The sequence below is a fragment of the Arvicanthis niloticus genome, chromosome 16 (assembly GCF_011762505.2).
Source record: "Arvicanthis niloticus isolate mArvNil1 chromosome 16, mArvNil1.pat.X, whole genome shotgun sequence".
In the NCBI taxonomy this organism is placed as follows: domain Eukaryota; kingdom Metazoa; phylum Chordata; class Mammalia; order Rodentia; family Muridae; genus Arvicanthis; species Arvicanthis niloticus.
Genome location: NC_047673.1, coordinates 69843194 through 69864177, shown reverse-complemented (window position 1 = coordinate 69864177; position 20984 = coordinate 69843194). Strand labels below are relative to the sequence as shown.

The 20984-nt window shown below is 40.5% G+C and overlaps 1 protein-coding gene across 20 annotated transcripts in view; it reads right to left on the bottom strand.

Moving 5' to 3' along the window:
- Cdc42bpa (CDC42 binding protein kinase alpha) overlaps window positions 1–20984 on the bottom strand; it is a 217834-nt gene that overhangs the window by 7308 nt on the left and 189542 nt on the right. For 19 of the 20 annotated variants that reach the window (XM_076914596.1, XM_076914601.1, XM_076914598.1 and 16 more), the window contains 11 exons: window positions 20404–20509; window positions 19111–19247; window positions 17950–18089; window positions 17137–17218; window positions 15198–15414; window positions 14170–14232; window positions 11837–12430; window positions 8086–8183; window positions 6035–6119; window positions 5003–5126; window positions 3791–3908 (listed from right to left, as the gene is read on the bottom strand). In XM_076914596.1, coding sequence (XP_076770711.1) covers window positions 3791–3908; window positions 5003–5126; window positions 6035–6119; window positions 8086–8183; window positions 11837–12430; window positions 14170–14232; window positions 15198–15414; window positions 17137–17218; window positions 17950–18089; window positions 19111–19247; window positions 20404–20509 — 1764 coding nt within the window. The remainder of the gene's footprint in view (window positions 1–3790; window positions 3909–5002; window positions 5127–6034; window positions 6120–8085; window positions 8184–11836; window positions 12431–14169; window positions 14233–15197; window positions 15415–17136; window positions 17219–17949; window positions 18090–19110; window positions 19248–20403; window positions 20510–20984) is intronic. The other variant, XM_076914606.1, reaches the window with a different exon arrangement.

Here is a 20984-nt window from a genome sequence, read left to right as displayed (position 1 = left end):
TCTAAGGCATCTATCATCTATCTATCCATCTATCCATCTATCCATCTATCCATCCATCCATCCATCCATCCATCCATCCATCCATCCATCCATCTATTTATCTATCTATCTATCTATCCATCTACCTATCCATCTATCTATCTACCTACCTACCTGCCTACCTACTTTGACGTTAAGAAAGAAAATTATCTTTTTGGAGGGGAAGGTGCTAAGGGTGTTGTGAACTGAAGCCAGGCCCTCCAAGCAAATACTAACAAGTTAACACTGTTAACTTGTTACTGCTACACCCCCCTAGTTCAAGAAGCAAATTTACTTCTTAAAGAGGTTATTGAGTTCAGTATGTTGTGGTTGTTAACAACTTTAGAAACAGGTAAAATGTACTGTGTTAGAAATATGGTGAAAACATTACAATGATAAATTACTCTTGCATTAGGTTGGAGAAAAATGTTCTTGTATTTCTAGCAACCATTTAACAACAACAAAGGCCACAGGTAAATGAGTGGTAAGGATTCCAGAACACTAATTCAGTGTCTCTCCTAAGACTCACATAGTTTTATATTAATTGCCTGTCTTCTCTGCATTAACTAAGATGGCATGGCAAGTTCACATCTGATACAGGAGGTAAGAAAGGGACTCTTCCAGACTTTCCCACCCCTTCCATATTTAAGACAGAAGCAGCATTACTTCAGAATATCTGGCACAAATGAAGCAGTCATATTTCTAAAGAGATTTTTCAGGTTTTCTAAGCTCTTAAGTATTTCATAGGAACATGATATTGACTTAATTAAGATGAGGCATAAAACCATCCAGGGTCTATATTCTTTGCAGACACCAACACAGCTTTGGGACTTGAAAGCTCTTATACCTATTGCCAGATGAATCTAATTCATCTGTTTTTGGAGGGAGGAGGGATAATTCATAATTGCATTTGATTGGAAAGGACACACAGAGTTGAGATTACATTAAAACACAAGCCCTTGTTACATGTGAGCACTCCTACAGACATGCACACTGCTGTGCTGGTTCACAGTGTTTACTCCTAGATAAGCGTGGGCCTGGGTACAAGGTACATGCTCCAGAAGCATGTGTCAGGGGATTAAATAATGTCTTTAGGGAATTAGTCTGGTCATAGATCCTTTGGATGTGAAGTGAGAAAAGTCATGTGAAAATAACAGGAAACAAAAGGAAATCTGGATACAGGAGAGCTCTGCCCCTATGGCTACAGATGGAGGAACAGTTTCACAAACCCACAACGCTTTGTCCTGAAAATACAACAGTGTTTATCTTACACAATAATTAAACGTGAAAAGAATAAAAGGCACATTTAAAACTGACTGAATTGGTATGAAAAAGGACTAATCTGGGGTTGTGGGGAGGTGGTTGTGGAGTTAACAAAATCAGGTGACAAATACCCCAGACTAAGCAGTCCAGTTAGAACCAGCAGTCAGCACGGAGGGTCATATGGATGGAAGCAGTTGGTGATGAATGACAGATATCATCTGAAATTGTTTTGCTTAATAATAAAAATCTTTTTTGCAACAATAACAAACCCACAAATTTCTGGTGGGTATGGTGACAGATACCTGAAGCACCTAGAAGGCTGAGGCAGGAGGAAGACAGGCTCAAATTTGAGGCTAGCCTAGGCTACATAGTGAATTTGAGGCCAGCCAGGGCCAGCTAACAAAATCCTGTCTCCAAACTAACAAAAGATGTAAGTGTAAGAGACTGAAGGGAGAGAGTTTACTTAGGCTGGGTGCAGTGGCGCAGGCCTCTGTTTCTGGAGGCAGGGCCAGTTGGATCCCTATGAGTCTGAAGCCAGCTTAGTCTTTAGAGATTGTTCCAGGCCAGACATGGCCAGACTGTAAGACCCTGACTCAAAAAACAAGAACAAAAACAAAAATTAAAAGATTAAACAAAAAAAGTAAAGCTGAGGGGGTGCTTTAAAGTTTCTTACAATATGAAACTGCTGATTTTGAATCCAAGGTCCACACCCATTGTATGTGAAGGTTGGGAAGACCTTCAGAACAGAAACAATTCACCAGCTGGGTCCCAAGCAGAACAATACTAACTCCTGAGATTATACTACCTTAAGGGGAAATATTGCAATATAGGGGCACAAGAAAATTTGTACATTTTCCACAATTCCTTTTACATAGTTAAAAATAGGATTTTAATTTAAAAGGTTACTATCTATCAAAACCCTGCTACTGTTGAACTTAGTTTGATTTAGCTGGCATGCTATCCAACAACATGCTTTTACGTCTAAAGTTGGTTATCTCGCCATTCCTCAATACTATACTCATGAGAAAACTATCAAAAACTCAGTTAAAACAGTGCTTCACACTTGGTCTCTCACATACACCCTATGAAGACAGTCACATTTAACTGTTTATCATACTTCAAAAAGTTCTCTATACTAAAGCATTCTGTGCCTGGCATGTAACTTCCACTTAGAAAAACAAAACAGCAAGAACAGCAACGCAAGGCTTGACCTCAGGACAAGTGTGTGCACTGCACAGGAGACAGCAGGCAGCGGAGGACTCTGGAGCAATGCTGGCAGCAGGACGTGGAGACGCCCGTGCTCTGCCATCCCCCTCTAGGTAGAAGCTAGAAAGCAGAACGGCTTACAGCAAACAGCAGATCCGAGTTTAACACGCTTGACTTTGAGCTTCTCACTGGGGCTCGCTATGATCTAGCTGGTGCATACTTTATATTTACCCAGCACAGCTAATAAATCCCACAGTTAACAGATCCCAAAGGAATAATCTGAATGTGAATAATGTAAATAATTTGAACCCAACAAAGGAATATAGCTGTGGCCACCCCTCCCCCAAATATGAGAAAAGAGTAAGAAAGCACAGCCATGTGACTGTGATATTTACAACCAAATATTCTGACTCAAAGATGTATTTTTCTTTCCAGGAAATAAAAAACCCTTTATAGCCTAACTTTGACAATACAATTCTGATTACACAGCACACTTTATCCCTTCTCTCTCCTTTCTCCTACTGTCTGGTTGCTAATGAAATTTAGACAGATGTCCTTAGGAGAGATGAGGGTCAGTATTCACAGTTGTCTCCAAAACTGCCATAAGATAACAATTATTCTGAAATTCTTTTGCCCAGTTGAGCAGCTAGCCCTATTGATCCAAGGGTCACTTTGGATTTTAGCCGTCTGCTAGAAGTGTATGACACCGACTCATCAGAGCAGACAGCTTGGAGAATTAGCCAGTTCCACGAGTAATTTTAACCTAGCATAATGGGTCTGTGGATGCAATCTTCATGGTGTTAAAATACATCAGTCTTCCTGTGCGGTACTTCTTTTTACATATAATTAACCAGGAAACATGATTGGATTTGAGCAAAGGAACAGACTGAATTTCACAGTTAGCTGAGAGGTGTGACTATGAATGATGAAGCCATGTGGACTTCTGAGGAGAAAACACACAAGGATCTGCATTCAGTTGAGTAAAACCTTAATGTTCTGGGAACTGTATCTGGGATTTGTCACAGAACCTTTCAAGTATGGCTGGTTTTTTTTCACCAACAGTAGCAAACTTGTATTAGCAAAATGGAAAACTTTCTGGGTTAAGAACTTTGGTCAGATTTCTGACCTCTAAATTTCTTCCATCAGATGCCACCATGCATCTTACACATACTGTGTCATGTTGAAAGGGAGTGCGTGTTGTGAAGCAGTGCCTGTATGTGAGTCTATGTGTGCACACTTCCCCTGGCAGCTGACACTGACTCCTCACGCCGTTCATATTCACACCACTCTTCACGCCTCTTACCATGGGCAGGTCTTTTAGGATCTGTATTCCATCTCCAGGACCCATGTGTGCTATGTGGTTAAAATTAGTTGGGTTAGAAATTAATTTATTTCTCATTTCTGGATCTCGTAGCATCTCCCTGCAAGGTAGAATACCTGTTTAGACAGTATTTCCACACTTAATCAATATAACTTTAAAAAATTAAGCATACTTTGTTTATAATAATAAAGATATAATTAGAATAACACTATATTAATAGTTCAACTCCTTAGACTACTTTGTTTTTTAAATTGTAAGTAAGAAGATGTTGAGATTTAGGATTTGTCTGTGTAATCTGTTCAGTGCTGGGTACCAAAGTCAGGGGCATACACATGTAGCAAGCTCTCAGCACTCAGCGGCAACCCTTGGATTAAAGATCTCCTGCTCTACTTTGCAGATAACTTAAAAAAGTTATATGTGTATCTTTTATAATAGATAATATTTTATAAATATTTTTTAAAAAGGATTTATTTACTTATTTCATATATTCAGACACACCAGAAGGTGGCATCAGATCCCATTATAGATAGTTGTGAGCCACCATGTGGTTGCTGGGAATTGAACTCAGGACCTCTGGAAGAGCAGTTGGTGCTCTTAACCACTGAGCCATCTCTCCAGCCCTAGAAATACTTTTTAATATAGCTACATCTGCTTGCTCATGGAGAATAAAGTTAATCTGAATATCTTTTTGTTTCTCTTTTTACTTTTTTTTTTTTTTTTTGAAAGGATCTTACCCTTTAGCTCAGGGCACGCTGGCCTCAAACTCAAGGCAATCCTCCTACCTTAGCCTCTTGAGTGTTAAAATTACAGGCATGAGCCACCATGCTTGGTTCCGTATTTCGTAAACATATATAAATTTGCTATCTACACAGATGATTTATATTACAGAGTTATATGTGCCATAAATTATAGCTGTCCTATATACATCCAGAAATGAGTGAAAACATGGTACTCTATTCTCCTAACTTGAGGGGTGCCACTCATCACTATGGGATCCCTCTGCAGCTGGAGATACAGATTCCCGGGACTTACTCAGGCTTGGCAAATAGTCTGCCAATAAGCCTCTCTGACTCTACAAATTTTGACCACATCTGAGTGACAATTTTTCAGAGACTCTTTCTTCTAAGCTGATTCTAGACGGCTCTCTGGGTGATGGCAGCGTGGATGGATGCTGGGCACAAGCTAACTGCATACCTCCTCTGCTGCATCCTCTCTTCTTCTGGGACTCGGAAGGAGTAACGCCGTTTGTTGTTGATATTTCTAACCATTTGCTTCCGACTATTATCTGATGTTTCAGGAACTACAAGTTCATCCCCTTCTGTGAGAAAGAAAATAATATTGTTTGGATTGTTAAAGTTCTTCCTACCCATTAACCTCTGTGGTGTTACAATCAATTGTACAGTATGTACAACTGTGATAAAGAATTATGTACTAAAAATCAGAAAGCAAGCAATAGTTTTCAGTGAAATATGCAAAAAGATACATGCTGAAATTAGCATAGCTTACAAAATACAGCCTCACTTTTGATTGTAAGTACAAGATGCTACACTTTTGCTGGAGGAAACTACAGCTGTCTTGGTGTCACGGTGCTAACCAGCCACTTTACCCACACTGTCTTCACACTGCCTCTTTGTCCTGTAGTGAGTAGTTTGGTGGTTCCAGTCCTCTCAAAGAGCAGTGTGCCCTTTAAACTGATGAGCTGCCTCTCAGGCCCCGAGAAACATTCCACTTTCCCCAGATTATTTTCTTCCACCCTCACTTTCCTAGATTCCTGCTCTAAGTCCTTACTCTGGGGACTCACTCCTGTGACCTTCTTAGCCATTTCCTAGATTGTCTTCAGTACTTCAGAGATGCTGGGGATTGGCTGGAGATAGGGCCCTGAAGTCTCCAACTGGGACTCTGGACAAGTGTTCCTAATTTAGGCCTAATGACTAGGTCTATGGTATCACAGGCACAGAAGACACATCTGGCCATCACTTTTCTCCTTGCCTGGGTGCTCCTCAGTAAAACAACGTGTGTCAGAGTCAGACATTTTGCCTATACAGTCATACAGGCGTAAAGAGGTTGCTTACAGCTTGTCTTTACTGTCTTGCCAGAGTTTGACAGAACATAGCACACACTGTAGAGTGAGATTGCCTGATACAAATATGGGCTGAGGCACTACCTAAATGCCTTGGACTGTTGTAATATTTCCATTGAAATGATACTATTAATATATTTCCTTACCTGCCATCTTATTTTTGAAATATATTAATCTAATGGTCTCCAAACCTAAGAGATTTAATGATCCTTCAGTGTTTAAAGGTCGGACCTAAAATAATAAAAACAAAATTAATATTTCAAACAAACTCTTAAAAATTTAGTCATAAAGGTTTTAGTCTATTAAGAATATACTATTAAGAGCTTTCACCTACCTATGACAAAATATAGTTCTTTTTAAAAGTCTCAAGTTAGTAATTTTTATTAGCACATATATTATCACATAATTTAAAAAACTAGCTTATAACAATAATACTTTAAAGGAACTCTATCATGGACAAATAAAATCAAGTAGAAATAAATAAACCTTAAAACTCACCCTTTAAAAGCCACCAAAAATGTGACCAAAACATTAAATCAGGAAAGAACACATCTGGTTTATAAATTCTTATCAGTAAATACCATACTCCCACATACGTGAAGATGAAAGTGTTGACAGAAAAGGTACCACTGATACAACAGTGATGGAGGAACCAGTCATATAAAGCAATACAGCCATATCCCTACCTCACACCTACATTACAAGTTAGTTCTAAGAGGATCACAGTCACATGGGCAGCAGGCAAAAGTCCATTATGCGCAAAATACTGCACACAGCCACACGTAGGAGTCAGAAACAGTAAACTTGGAAGAAAATAAAGGTTTTATCTTTATGGTCTTGAAGTAAAAAAGTTTTTAAGAACAGAAAAAGGAAACACCTAAACAACAAGAATAACATCTTATTACAGTAAAGTTAATAATTCTGTTGAGAATACTCCATGAACATGAGCGGACATCACAGGGATGGCAAAGATTCACTCTGTGTGTTAGTCACTCAGGATCCACAGAAGTTCAACAAGCCAGGAAGAAAACAACCGGCAGATTCAACAACAGAATAAGCAACCATGACCAGGCACTGCCTGTGTGTCTGAATGTAGTTGGTCCCCATAGGCCCATAGGAAGTGGCTCTATTAGGACGATAGCCTTGTTGGAGGAGGTGTGGCCTGACTGGATGAAGTGTGTCATTTTGGAGGCGGGCTTTCAGATCTCCTAGTGCTCAAGTTCCACCCAATGTGGGAGAGTCTGCTGCTAGCTGTCTGAGGAAGACAGTCTCCTCCTAGATGCCTACATAGAGATGTAGAACTCTTGGATTCTCCAGCACCAAGTCTGCCTGCCTGCTGCCACACTTCCTGCTATGATGATAACAGACTAATATGCCTCTGAAACTCTAAGGCAGCTCCAGTGAAATGTTGTCCTTTATAAGAGTTGCCTTGGTCATGGTTTCTTCACAGCAACAAAACCCTAACTGAGACAGCCTGCAAGAGAAAGTATAAAGTGTTTAAACACAGTTAACTGGGACATGCATGCATACTTCAGTGATGAACCAATTTACTCTAATTTATAAAATGATATTCTAGGGAAGGTGTGGATGTGACTGTCATTTGCAATAATGGTTTGGAAAAGAACATGGCACTACTGCATAAGGTTCCATAGCTGCAGCCCCCGTGCCTCAGCAATGCCACTGTGAGGCTGATGGTGTGAAGCCTCCCTACACCGTCATCAGGACCTACACAGAAGTGCTGACAACAGCAAAGAATTAGAAGTAATACTGTCAACTGGATAATGGAGAAACTCTACTCACTTCAATGGTGGTTTTATAGTAGTGAAAAAAATCAATGATCTGGATGTATATAACAACATGTATGTCGTTATAGTCATGCCTTAAGCTTTACTGTGCACATGGGACTGAGTTACTTGTCACCAGGAAGCTTATTCCAAACTGTGTTGGGCTTGAATGTTCCTGAAATAAACCACACAGCACCAGACTCTTGAGGTTTGAACTAGAGTACTTACTGAGTCACATTGACACCCTCACAAGAGGAAGAAGGTAGAAAAAGGAAGCTGTTCAGGGGTAGTAAGCCTAATGTATAATATATACTCATGAAAATGTTGTTATGCAACACACTACTAGGCAAAATCAATTTATGCAAGGAAAAACTTAAAAAGTAACCATCTGGCCCACATTAGTGTTCCATTACCTTTTTGAGAGGAAGAGTCTGTATCCATTCCATGGAGTTTACATCAAAGACATCAACTGCATTTTCACTATACACGGAGAGATACGGTGCATTGTAACCTGAGCGGAGGAAAGAAGGAAGGCAGGCACAGACTGCTGATTATTGTGAACTAGTAAACCCCAAACACTCTGAAAGATCTATCCTAAGCAAGTATAAAGTGGAGTTTTTCAAAACCCCATAGTTATTATATAAGAATAATGTTAAAAACATTTTCGAAGCATACTGAGCAGACCTGCCCAAACCTCTGATGTCCTGGAATTCCATCTGGATTCAGTGAAGACACAGCATCAGAGGCTTATCAACTTACTCTTCCCGCCACCCCTCCTCTAAAATCTCAATGCCCTTAATCAGCTTGAAGAAGTTAAAGAAGAGTCAGCGCCCCTATTCCCTGAGCTTGGGGACTAATGTGGTTAATAATGGTCTGTCTTTCTAGGGAAAAGTAGTGGTTTTGTTGGAACAGGGGGGATTAGCTAGGATTTATTGCATAGACATAACCTATTGGTAGAAATCTGTATAATTATTATCAAGATGAAGTTATAATTTCTTAAATGGTACAAAATTTACTTTGATTTCAAATTTAAGGTTTTCATTGGTATGAGCCTCTTATTAATATAAAAATGAGATGAATATTGATACTCTCATGGGCATTGTGCCTGTATAACACATTTAGGAATACAAGGCCTAGACCCAGCCCTTTTTTAACTTTTTTAACTGATTTGGGACGGTTAATCTATGAGTTAAGGGACTATAGCAAATTCATGGTTTTGAGTTTATTGTTAGGGTGTTTTCCATATTTTATTTAGAAATAGCTGAGAGGAGTGAACAGATAACAGTCCAGGTTACTTTACATGGATAGTTGGTTTTCAAAACATCAGAAGTCCATAGAACTGACGCTACAAATATTTATATATTAATGTTCATTTTGATTAGAGACCTGTCTGCTCCTGACAGCTACCTGTTGTGGATTCTAAGAAGAAATTGAGCATCCTTGGAGATACTCCAGTTGTGCGGTGACAGCCACTAGGCAAGAATTGCCTCTCTCCATCTACAGACAAATTACTGTTCAGAAAAGGACACACATGCAGAATAGTCGACTGATTATATCTGCCTAGACAGAGTAATCAGCCCTTAATAATCCTGCATCACTAAGGTCTGTCAGATGATTCTGGGCCAGAAGGCTGAAGATTTGATGCTCCAATGTTCGGTAGTATAGGGGCCTTTCAGGTGTTCAGCGGTCTCTATAAATTGGCTAAGTTTTAGAAGCTATGCTTAGTGCTTCCCATAATTTCAGTTAACTCAGTCATTCTGGATTTCTGATGGGGTTGAAGACCTATATAGTCTCATAACCAATCCTGGCTATTTACTTTGAGAGAAAAGATCTGAGTAGATGGTTTTCAGCTGACATTCATTCTAAAGTCAAAAAGCCAGGATCAAAAGTAAGTGTTCTAGTTAGAAGAGATGACAAAGGTTCTGGTTAGTCAACAGAATGATGGACTGGGTATTAGGACTATCTTGTACCTCACTGGTACAATTAGGAATAAGTATGCTCTAATTGTATTTTGAGAGAAAAGTTCTACTTTAACAGGAAGAGTGATATGTAGGAGGAGCTAAGTGGGAAGGAGTACTGAGAGGAAGAGATGGAGTAAGGAGAGAAGATGAAGAAGAGGAGAAGCTAGGTGATGAGAGAGAGAAAGAGAGGGGGCATGGCGGCAGATGTTCACAGGTCTCCACCAGTCAAAGATAGTTTTTATATCTAGGTTGGGTATTGGGTTACGCTTCTGACTGAGCATTACCAAACTTATAAATCCTTTGATTAACATTTTAAAAAAATAGTATAAAAGAAAAAAGGAAAGGGGGGGCATGGGACAGGGGTGTTCTAGGGAGGGGAAATGTGGAAAGGGGATGGCAATCTTAAATGTAAATAAAATATAAAATAAAAAATAAATAAAGAAATGAAAAAAACATTTTCAAAGTGCACAACACATAAATCATAAAGCAAGAGCTGATATGCTATAGCTTAAATGATAAGGCTCAAGACAGGAGTCAATTAACACACCTCACCCAACAGGAAATGTCATAGCACTTCAGAGTGTTGGGCTTTTAAAGCAGTTAAACTCTTGACAGTGAAACAAACATACCGTGTAGAAATGTTCACCTACGGGTTCTATTCCAGAATGGAAAAGCAAGAGATGCATGACTCGTGTATCTAGAGACATGTATGCTACAGACGTGTCACCTACAGCTGCATGACAAGAACAGATGCTCACTACACACTTGTGGAAGAAATGCTAACACAAGCCAAGAGTACGTGATTCACTTGAACGAGGGCTAGCAACAGATCACTCACAGAAATGAGTTAGACGGTTTCATTTTTACTTCACATTACAATGCTCAGGGTTATCTGACTTATTATGTCACTGATAAAAATGTTCATTTCAGAAGAAATAAAACACTGTAAATAGTTAAATCTGAGTGGTAGGGTTAGAGGGTTTGTCTGTTCTTTGATTACAGATTTCCTTGCTTTCCTGTTATAAGCCTCACTGTCCTGGTCCATGTTCTCTCACTTGGCTTTACCTGGATGGCCCCATCCCTCGTGCCTCCATTGTATTGTTCTTCCTGCAGGGGAGCGGTCCCCTCCTCCTGCTCTAGTACTGCTTTACTAGAACTCTGAATTCCACCCTCTGACCAGGCTCAAGAGATCTCCATTACAAACAGAGCAATGTGGATCAGACTCTGCTGAAGGCACCTGTAACAGGGCATCCTACTATTCTGTCAGGAGTCTTCCCCATGTTGTGATGGCAGACTACATTGCAACTATTTAACTCACAACTTCATCGCATATAGTAAAATAATATGTATACAATATTATTATTATTCTGTGATAAAAGTATTAAAAGATATAGCAATATTTTAATATTTACAGAAAATGTGAAACAAGTAAATTTAAATCTATGTATAAACCTTGTGGTAGTTTGAATATATTTAGAAGAAGTGTCACTATTTGGAAGTGTGGCCTTGTTGGAATAGGTGTGTCACTGTGGTCATGGGCTTTAAGACCCTGAAAGCCAGTCTTCTAGCGGCCTTCAGATGAAAATGTAGAACTCTCAGATCCTCCTGCACCATGCTTGCCTGGACTCTGACATGCTCCTGTCTTGATACCTGACTGAACCTCTGAACCTGCAAGCCAGCCCCAGTTAAATGCTGTCCATTGTAATAGTTGCCTTTGTCATGGTGTCTGATTATAGCAGTAAAACCCTAACTAAAGCAAACCTATAAAATATAAAACTGAGTAACAATTATAATAAAGGCTACATTCTACCTTCTGAGAACTGGTTAAACAATTCACTTAGTAACTTCCCCAGCACAAGTCTTACATGCCACTGCTACTTAAGGACACTCACTGTACTTGCGGTGACGATGAAGAGAAAAATTTGAGATTATTTCAGAACACAACAACATGGAGATTAAAGAAAAAAAAATGTACCCCAGAAGGTTTTCCACAGAAGGATTAGTTTTACTTACAAGCATTTAATACTGAGCCTGTTTGTCTAGGTTTTACAATATATGGTTATTTTACATAAGTAACATAATTAGTACTTGTGGAAGACCTTAAGAATGATTAAAAAACAAGCTGTTAGTAAAAGTGATTATATTTAAAATAAATGGAAAGGCAAAAAGGGCAGAAGGCAGACAACAAGAGAGAGAATCTTACAACAGGAGGAAGGGTTTGCTGGCCACATCAGCTCCTGCTGCCTAGATCTTCGGCCCTGGCAGTCTGTGTATATCCCAATGCTGTTAAAACACAGCAAATACTCTTTATTGGAGATTTCAACTGCACAGATGGCATCCATTGGTTGGTGTGTAATGAATGACAGTGTGTGGTCATTTGAATGGAGCATATTGCATGGACTTCCTTCGCCATTCAGGGGGTATCTGAGAAATCCTGACTGGAATCCCACACAGAGATGTTCACTGAAGATGGCCATCCACTGGACATTACATGGGACTTGAATCTCCTTAAATTTCCTGTGCCTGGTCTTGCTCTGGAAGAGTTCATAGCAGAGGACCTGTCTTTTCATGGCCACACACAGGCAGGACAGAGCTCCATGACGCACTTTCCCAGCAGCTATGGTTTGGCAACCTTTAGTCTCTGCCAGTTTATAAAAATCTGTCTCTCGCCCATCCAAAGCTGACATAGGAAAAAGTCGGACGTGGCGATTTCGGCCTGAGATCACAGCAACAAGCTGGTCGCTAGGAATGAGTTCAATCTGATGAATTTTCTTATTATCACCAACTCTAATAATCTCTACAGGAAGAAACAACAACATTAAATGAATGCATCCAAATCAACCCCCAAAGCATATAACCCAACCCATATTAAAGACACATATATACGAAAGTAATAAAGGTCAGAAATCACAGAGAGAAAACAGAAGATAATTAAACCCATCATCAGATCATTTAGCCCACTGATATTAGGGTCAGCACTGAGACCTTTGCCAGTCAAGACAAGAAATCCCTGTATAAAAGCATGCTTATATTTCACAAAGTTTGTTTTTTTGGTATTAAAATCTAGGAATTTCACTACGAAGTTCCTATTTTTAAAATCTAAGTAACAGTGCAACTCATTTTTCTTTTTAGGTATTTCTTTTTAAGTCTTATTTTAAGTATGTGGGTGTTTTGTGTACATGTGTCTGTGAATCACTTGCATGCCTGTGTCAAAAGAAGCCAGAAGAAAGCAGCAGAACCCCTGGAACATAAGTTGCAGATGGTATGAGTTACCATGTGGGTGCTGGGAACTGAACCCCTGGGCCCTCTGCAAGAACAGCCGGCTCTCAACAGCTGAGTCGTCTCTCTAGCACCACCTCTTCAGGCATTTCTTTTTTGTGTGTACGTGTGGCCATGTATGCATGCACAAGTACGTGGCCACCAAAAATCAGCCTAGGGTGTTCGTTCTTAGGGGCTGTCTGCCTTGAGGTTTTTTTGTTTGTTTGTTAATTACAATTTTAACTTGTGGATGTGTGTGGGTGCATGCTACAGCGTGGGTATGCTGGTCAGAGGACAATGCTGTGGAGTCACTTTTCTTCTTCCACCTTTATGTGGGTCCCAGGGGTCAAGCTCAGGTCACCAGGCTTGCTTTGCACCTTCATGTGCTGGCTCATCTTGCCCACCCCCACTCTGTTACTAAGTCAGGCTCTCTCACTGGGACCTGGGGTTTGATAATTAGGTTAGGTTGGCTGGCCAGTGCTAACAAGTCTGTACATCTGTCTCTGCCTTACCAGTGCTGTGATCACAAGGACACACATGGCCAGCTTTTTATGTGGGTTCTGGGATCAAATGATTACGGGGCAAGTACTTCACTAACTGACGAATCTTCCTACCCTTCTCAAGGTATTGCTATGGATAACTCATCAAGTTTAAATGAATTGCTTTATCAAGATCTAACCTGATATAAAGACAGAGCTTAAGATGTTATGTTTATGAATAGCAAACTCAATTGGCTTTGCTTTATTTCACTCAGCACTTAATTTCCCCCTAGGACGCTAAAAACCTACTGTACTGAACCACAGGGATTTCAGACCTGACTTCTTAAAGCACTACTGAGAATGGAGAGTAGTTTGTAGCTATCTTTTCTGTGCCATCTTTCGACACAGTGGGTGCTCAATAAATCAACGGGGGAGGGAATAACACACGGCAGAGGCTTTGGAACTTAAAGGGATAATAGAATTGAACGAATCTTTTGGTTTAGAGCTGGGGGAAGTGGCACACACCTTATAGGCCACCACTCAGGAGGAAGAAACAGGCAGATCTGTGAGTTTAGCCATCCTGGTCTACAGGGTGAGTTCTAGGACAACCAGAGTTATAGAGTGAAACCCAGTCTCAAAAGAGCAAAAATGAAAAGAAAACCAGAAATCTTTTGATTTAAAAAATATAAAATTATTATCTAGAAATTTTCATAATATAATTCTACTCTTAAACTCTAGGTTCAGGAGTTTTCTAATATATAATTTAAGGTTACTCTGGAATAACTGGGTTTTCTCTTACCATCTTTGGTGACATGCACAACAAATAATCCTTCTTCATTTCCCAAAGCTATCCGTTCATGATCTATTTAAGACACAAACATAAAACATTTTCATCAGATAAGAGTAATGTAAAGATTCCAGTGCTGGTGAGATGTCTTAGCGTTTAAGAGCACTGACTGCTCTTATGAAGGTCATGAGTTCAAATCCCAGCAACCACATGGAGGCTCACAACCATCCATAATGAGATTGGATGCCCTCTTATGGGTGTCTGAAGACAGCTACAGTGTACTTACATATAATAAATAAATAAAAACCTTTGGGCCAGAGCGAGCAGGGCCAAAGTGAGAGGGAGAAGGGAAGGGGAAAAAAAAGATCCCAGAATAAACCAGATAATGAGAACATTTGGTGTAATAGTGAAGATAAATAATAATATCAAAATATTTCCTCTCAGATTACAGTGGCAAATATCTCATGCCTTCTAAAATAGAACTATCAATTAAAAATCTGCTTTAGTACCTATCAAAAGAAGTAAATGCTTATTCAATAACAATAAAATTAACAAGCTAGTTTGTTGGTGTTGCTGACACCACCCACTCTAGAAACACTGTGAAAGGCATCTGACCCCCACTCACTGGACTTCCACTGTTTACCAGAAAGCAGGGAAGTGGGCCATGCACTTCAGAGCAGAGCAAAGGAAAACATCCACCCGTGGGAGCTGCTATTTGCTGGTGGCAGGCTGAGCACACTATGATTTCAAACTCCTCAATTACATATTATAAAAGAAGCCTGCACTCTAGGAATTAACTTGTTCCAATCACAAAAGCAGAAAAAGATGAGCAGCTTGACTTTTGGCACCAGTGCATTTTAGGAAGCTAGTGCACTCCACTCATGTAAGCGCTAACCCACCAGCCCCACATAGGCCTCTTTCACCCTGCAAACATCTGCACATTATCCCAGACACTGGGGACCCCTACGTGAAAGCTGGTGCCAGCTCAAACATAGATCAGTAAACAGTTATGACAATCTGAGTAGTGTTTAGAGTCCTACCTATGATGGCAGCGGCCTGCGCTGTTTTAATGAGGGGTAGGGTACTGTCGTAAGCCTCCTTGGGAACATACACTGAGCGGTCTCTGAACTTGTTTTTCTTCAGGATCTTGTGGAGTTCACTCAGCACTCCCACCCACTTATTCCTCTCACCCTCGCTGTCTGCAAGCATCAGGATGGAGCATTTGTTACTAGGTGCTGAGAGCTGGGAAGCTGTCACCTAAAACAATTTAATAGTCACAATGTTAGGAAACAGACACCTTTTATGTTAGCTTCAGGATTATGCTCATTTGCTTAGCATTCCCCAGTAAAATGAACATTTATTAAATTATCACTGTAGCACACTTCAGTTACACTGAATGAAGGTGTCTCACGGCAACACTACAATTCAAACAGCAGGAGGTGATACAGTTGAAATGTTACTATCATTTCATGATCCGTATTATATAATGCCATAAAGTGCCATAGGAATGCATAGACACTAATTTAATAACTGACACAAAATTACCAAGTACCAGAAAGAAAAGTACTTTACAAGTACTAACTCATTTAACCCTTGTAACAGCTTCATGCAACAACAATTATGATTACAATCTAAGTGGATCTATGAGAATCCATGGTAAAGGGAAACAGTAATCCCTCAAGGGCACAGAGCCGGAGCGTGAAGGACTCATGCTCTGAAGGACTCCGTCAGCCTGTTCTCGCAGTCCCAGTGCTTCCTGACAACCTTTCACATAGCATTAAAGAAGACTAGATCACTAGAAACAGTATGCAAATAAAGTTTACAAGTCAATCAGGGCACTTTAAAGCTATTATTTATTATTTACATAATATATACATATACTACATATATATGTATAGAGACCCTTTAAATACGTACATGTGCTTTAAACATGAGTGACAACACAATTCTACTGTGAGTTAGTTACAGTTAAGTGAACCTTTACAGGCTCTCTTGATAGCTGGGGAGAATAAACAGTTGTTGGTCTGGAAAGTAAGAGATGAGGTTTGATCTTTGACCTTCCTTGGATGTAAGACTCATAGACAGACAGAAAGTAGGACAGTTATCAGAACAGAATTGTTTTACAAATTTATACTGTTTAATTCACCAAGGTGAGTGTTAGCCATTATCTGTATGTAGTTATGAGAGAGGGAGGGTGTGAACAGGACTGACACAGCCAGCACCACAGCTGCAGATACAAGAGAAAGGTTCTTCTGCACACTCCTGCCCCAGAGAAGCTAGATGCAGCACAGAGAAGCAGCCAGTACCACACAACAGTGACAAACGAGCACTGTTCATGTTTTGAAATATTTGTTATAAAGTAGACAACCAATACACAACTTTTACAATGAGAGTTTTACAGAGACCAACCTTTTTTTTTTTTAATTTGAAAAACTGCATGTGGTAATATTTATTTGAAGGTTAACTGGGACTCAAAAATATTATAGAACATAAAGACTACTTCAGAAACATATTGATGTATTCTACAAGTCTTAGCACAATTCTGTATTCGTGTGAATTGGATGGTATGGAAACATAAATGAATCCTAGGTTTAGGTCTTGTTCTAGTAACTTTATGATTTGTACACAGTAGTTAAAAACAAGTAATTAGGTGCTGGAGAGTTAGCTCAGTGGAAAAAGCACATGCTGCACAAACCTGAGGGTCAGAGTTTGGATTCCCAGAACCCAGGTAAAAGCAAGGTAGGCTTATCTGATGTCCCAGAGCTTCAGAGGTAGAGCCAGGGTGGCTGGGGCAAGCTGGCTAGCTAACTAGCTACAGCTGTGAGCAGCAGGGTCAGTGAGACTCTGTCTCAGTAAACAACGTGGAGAGCAATCAAGGAAGATATCTGATGTCATCATCTGGCCTTCACATGCATGTGCACACAAACACATGTACACAAACCCAAAGTATATAACTGCTCAAGTCATTCATAGACTTACTCTAAATATACAGGGAATATCTTTTCGACTTGCATGAATAACATCAGAAGCCAAGACTGAACTCACAGAAAATTCTTCATCTCTGAAATAAAAGTTAAGCATTTAAGATTATTACATGTTGCTGTTTGTGTATGGTTTTGCTTATATACTCAAATAACATATATGAAGCAATCCTCAAAGTTTAATTGTATACATACCCAAGCTCAATTTAAAACAAAACAAAACAACCCAAAACACAAGACTCCCCCACATAATGACTAACAGTTCTCAAGGTAATTCATCAGGAGTGACTCAGCCATGGTACCACAGGGTTGGGGTTGTTTGGTTTTTATCTATTTGTTTCTCACTTTGATCACTAATATTAAAGAGAATGATAATATAAATAATAAAAATATTTACTACTCAATGAACTTCTGAATGGCAAGCAACTGAATTTGTTTTCTTTAGTGAGCTAACTCTCCAGCACCTAATTACTTTAGTGTGTCGTCCAGGGGCCAGTGTGAGTTACCCCTTCACTTGTACTCAGTCACTGCAGTTTCAGACAATGACTTGAACAGCGCATAGTTAGGACTCTTTTACTATGTAACTGATCTTTTAGACGCCAACTTTGACTTATAGTTCCACATACTCAATACATAAACCAACTTGCCCTAGAACCACCCCTAACTTCCTACTTTCTAGTATGTACCTGAAGGGCTAAATCTGAAAACTGACACAAAATTATTTTACCAAAACATTGTAATCTAAAAGAAAGACCATAAACCTTGATCCCTAGGCTGCTGTGACACAATTGTCCTCATTCCTCAGGCTTACCTCATGTCAATCACTTGACTAATGACAGAGCTGGGCTGCGATGCTTTTCCCTCGGCGATATCATAAAGAAAGAGTTTGAAGTCACAGACCACAGCCAGTGCTCTCTGCCACCCTTTCTTCACTCCCGCCGGCTTAGGAATCTTAGTTCGGTTTCAGTCAGACAAACAAACAGACAAAACTCAAATGAAAATGAGGGTGACACCTGAAGGCTGTGCATGCCTGTCCTGGGTCTGCTCTCTAGTTGATAAGGCAGCAAGTGTGACACAGGGACAAGAGTAAGGGGAAAGTGCAAACACTGCAGCTCCCGGTGGCTTCTGCAGGCTCTGAACTGACAAGTCTACGTGCAGGTTATCATGGCTTTTTAGAGCAAATGTGGTTGTAAGATACAGCTGACACTCAGGTCAACTGCACCATGTTACCCAGGCTGGACTGACACTCAGGTCACATTGCACCATGTTACCCAGGCTGGACTGATACTCAGGTCAGCTGCACCATGTTACCCAGGCTGGACTGGCACTCAGGTCACACTGCACCATGTTACCCAGGCTGGACTGACACTCAGGTCACACTGCACCATGTTACCCAGGCTGGACTGGCACTCAGGTCACACTGCACCATGTTACCCAGGCTGGACTGACACTCAGGTCACACTGCACCATGTTACCCAGGCTGGACTGGCACTCAGGTCACACTGCACCATGTTACCCAGGCTGGACTGGCACTCAGGTCACACTGCACCATGTTACCCAGGCTGGACTGGCACTCAGGTCACACTGCACCATGTTACCCAGGCTGGACTGGCACTCAGGTCACACTGCACCATGTTACTCAGGCTGGACTGGCACTCAGGTCACACTGCACCATGTTACCCAGGCTGGCAAGCCAACATCTCCTTAGCTCCTAACTTACATTTCAACCACAGTCTACCTCTTAGGTGAGACCAGAGCCTGAAGACTCCTTTATGATGATTTCAACATTTGCAAATCTCGAGATACAGAAAGTGATATTTTACATTTGCAAATCTTGAGATATAGTTTGTAATATTTTAGAATTCATTTCCATGTAATCATGACTCTAGTTATAATATTATTTAAATGAGTTTGATTCATTACATTTTCTTTTAGGCACTGTGCTTACTGAGTGATGAACAGAGGTACTTACCCTGACATGGCCCTCATACGCCGTCCCTACTCCCTTCTGGGGGTCTATACCAAGTGGGCCTTTAGTTTGCTCAGGAGGAACCGGGCAAGCTGTCGGAGCTTTGTTCACACAAGTTATATGACAAGAGAACCCACAGACTTTTTGAGGGGAGGAAAAAAAAGGACACAATTTAGATAAAATTTCATTTTAACAACAAAAACATTCACTGGTACTAATTGCATGCATGGTGCTGTTAGACAAATGCTTTTTTTTTTTCTATTTTATTTTAAATAACCATTTTTCACTAAAGAAAACAAATTCAGTTGCTTGCCTTTCAGAAGTTCATTGAGTAGTAAATATTTTTATTATTTATATTATCATTCTCTTTAATATTAGTGATCAAAGTGAGAACCAAATAGATAAAAACCAAACAACCCCAACCCTGTGGGTACCATGGCTGACTCAATGCTGATTCCTATGGAAGAGCTCCCTGGACCAACCCTGTGGGTACCATGGCTGACTCAATGCTGACTCCTATGGAAGAGCTCCCTTGACCAACCCTGTGGGTACCGTGGCTGACTCAATGCATGACTCCTATAGAAGAGCTCCCTGGAGGTTTTTTCTAGCTCTTTGTTCTACTGCAACTTGTTATTAGTCCTGAAATCCCCTTGCAAGAGTTACTAACAGACATTCAGCTACTCAACACTCTATCAGCATGTGGTGTGCATGCATGCATGTGTATGTGTTTGCATGTTCACAGTATGTGATGATGTGGAATCCAAGGTTGATGTCAGGCATCTTCCTCCATCTGCTACTCCCCACTTGATTTTGAGGCCCAGCCTCTCATTGAACCTGGAGCTCAACAGTTCCAGCATGCCAGTACCCTCAAGGCTCTTCTATTTCTACCTCCTGAGGGCTGGAATCACAGCCGGGTCACTGGCTTTTACACGTGTACTGGAGACCCAGCCTCTGGTCCCTCTGTGTCTGTGGTAAGCACTCATCCACTAAGCCATTCCCCCAGCTCTGTGTCCGGCAGCTTTTTACCAATCATCTGAAAACATGAGTTTCAGTGGCTAAAAGGTCTATACAGAAGGGAACATCTGGGAGTTGTAGTCTAATGCTTTCACTGTAGGTAGGATAAGAGTCAGTTCCACTGAATGTTTCCTATCACCTCTGTTACACACTTCTTTCTCAGAGTCACAGTGTGGCAGCAGTGATGGAAGTCAACCCCATGTCTGCTTAGAGCCCATGTGCCCTGTTAGTGACAGTACTATCATAAACCAAGAGCTGTCTTTTCCTGGATGCTGTTCTTACCTTCACAGGAACAGCCCTGTCTTATCAAACCAACCATCAAGGAGGTACACTGATGGCACTTGGTAGGGGCAGTGAAAGACTTCACGAAAAACTGATGAGTCTTGCGCTGCAAAACACATGACAGGAGAGTCAGTTCTTCTGCTCGTATTGCACATTCATGTGGAGCTACGGCTCCTCACTTACCAGAGACAAGCCTCATGCCCACTGCACGGGCTGTACTTTCAGCTTCAAGTTTACAACTATGTTTCTGGTTGCATTCGACTTGTCAGGGACTCTTAACACATGTCGGCTCTTTTCTGCCAGTCTTTGCTAGCCATCTACTTGAGGCTTTCTACTTTCTCCTCGGTTACTGACAGAAATGAGAAACTCTCATCTTTCATCTCTTAGACCTAGTCTGATCTAGAATTTAGCTTTTGTTTCTGAAATATTTTAGTTTCCGTTTTCTCCTGAATTCTTTATCATTTCAAATTTTCCTTTTACTCACATCTTTTAAAGTACTATCTTTATTATGGGGGAGAGGTAATGCAGGTGCCACAGGACTCATGTGGACAGCAGGGACAGCTCTCTTCTGGCACCTTGCT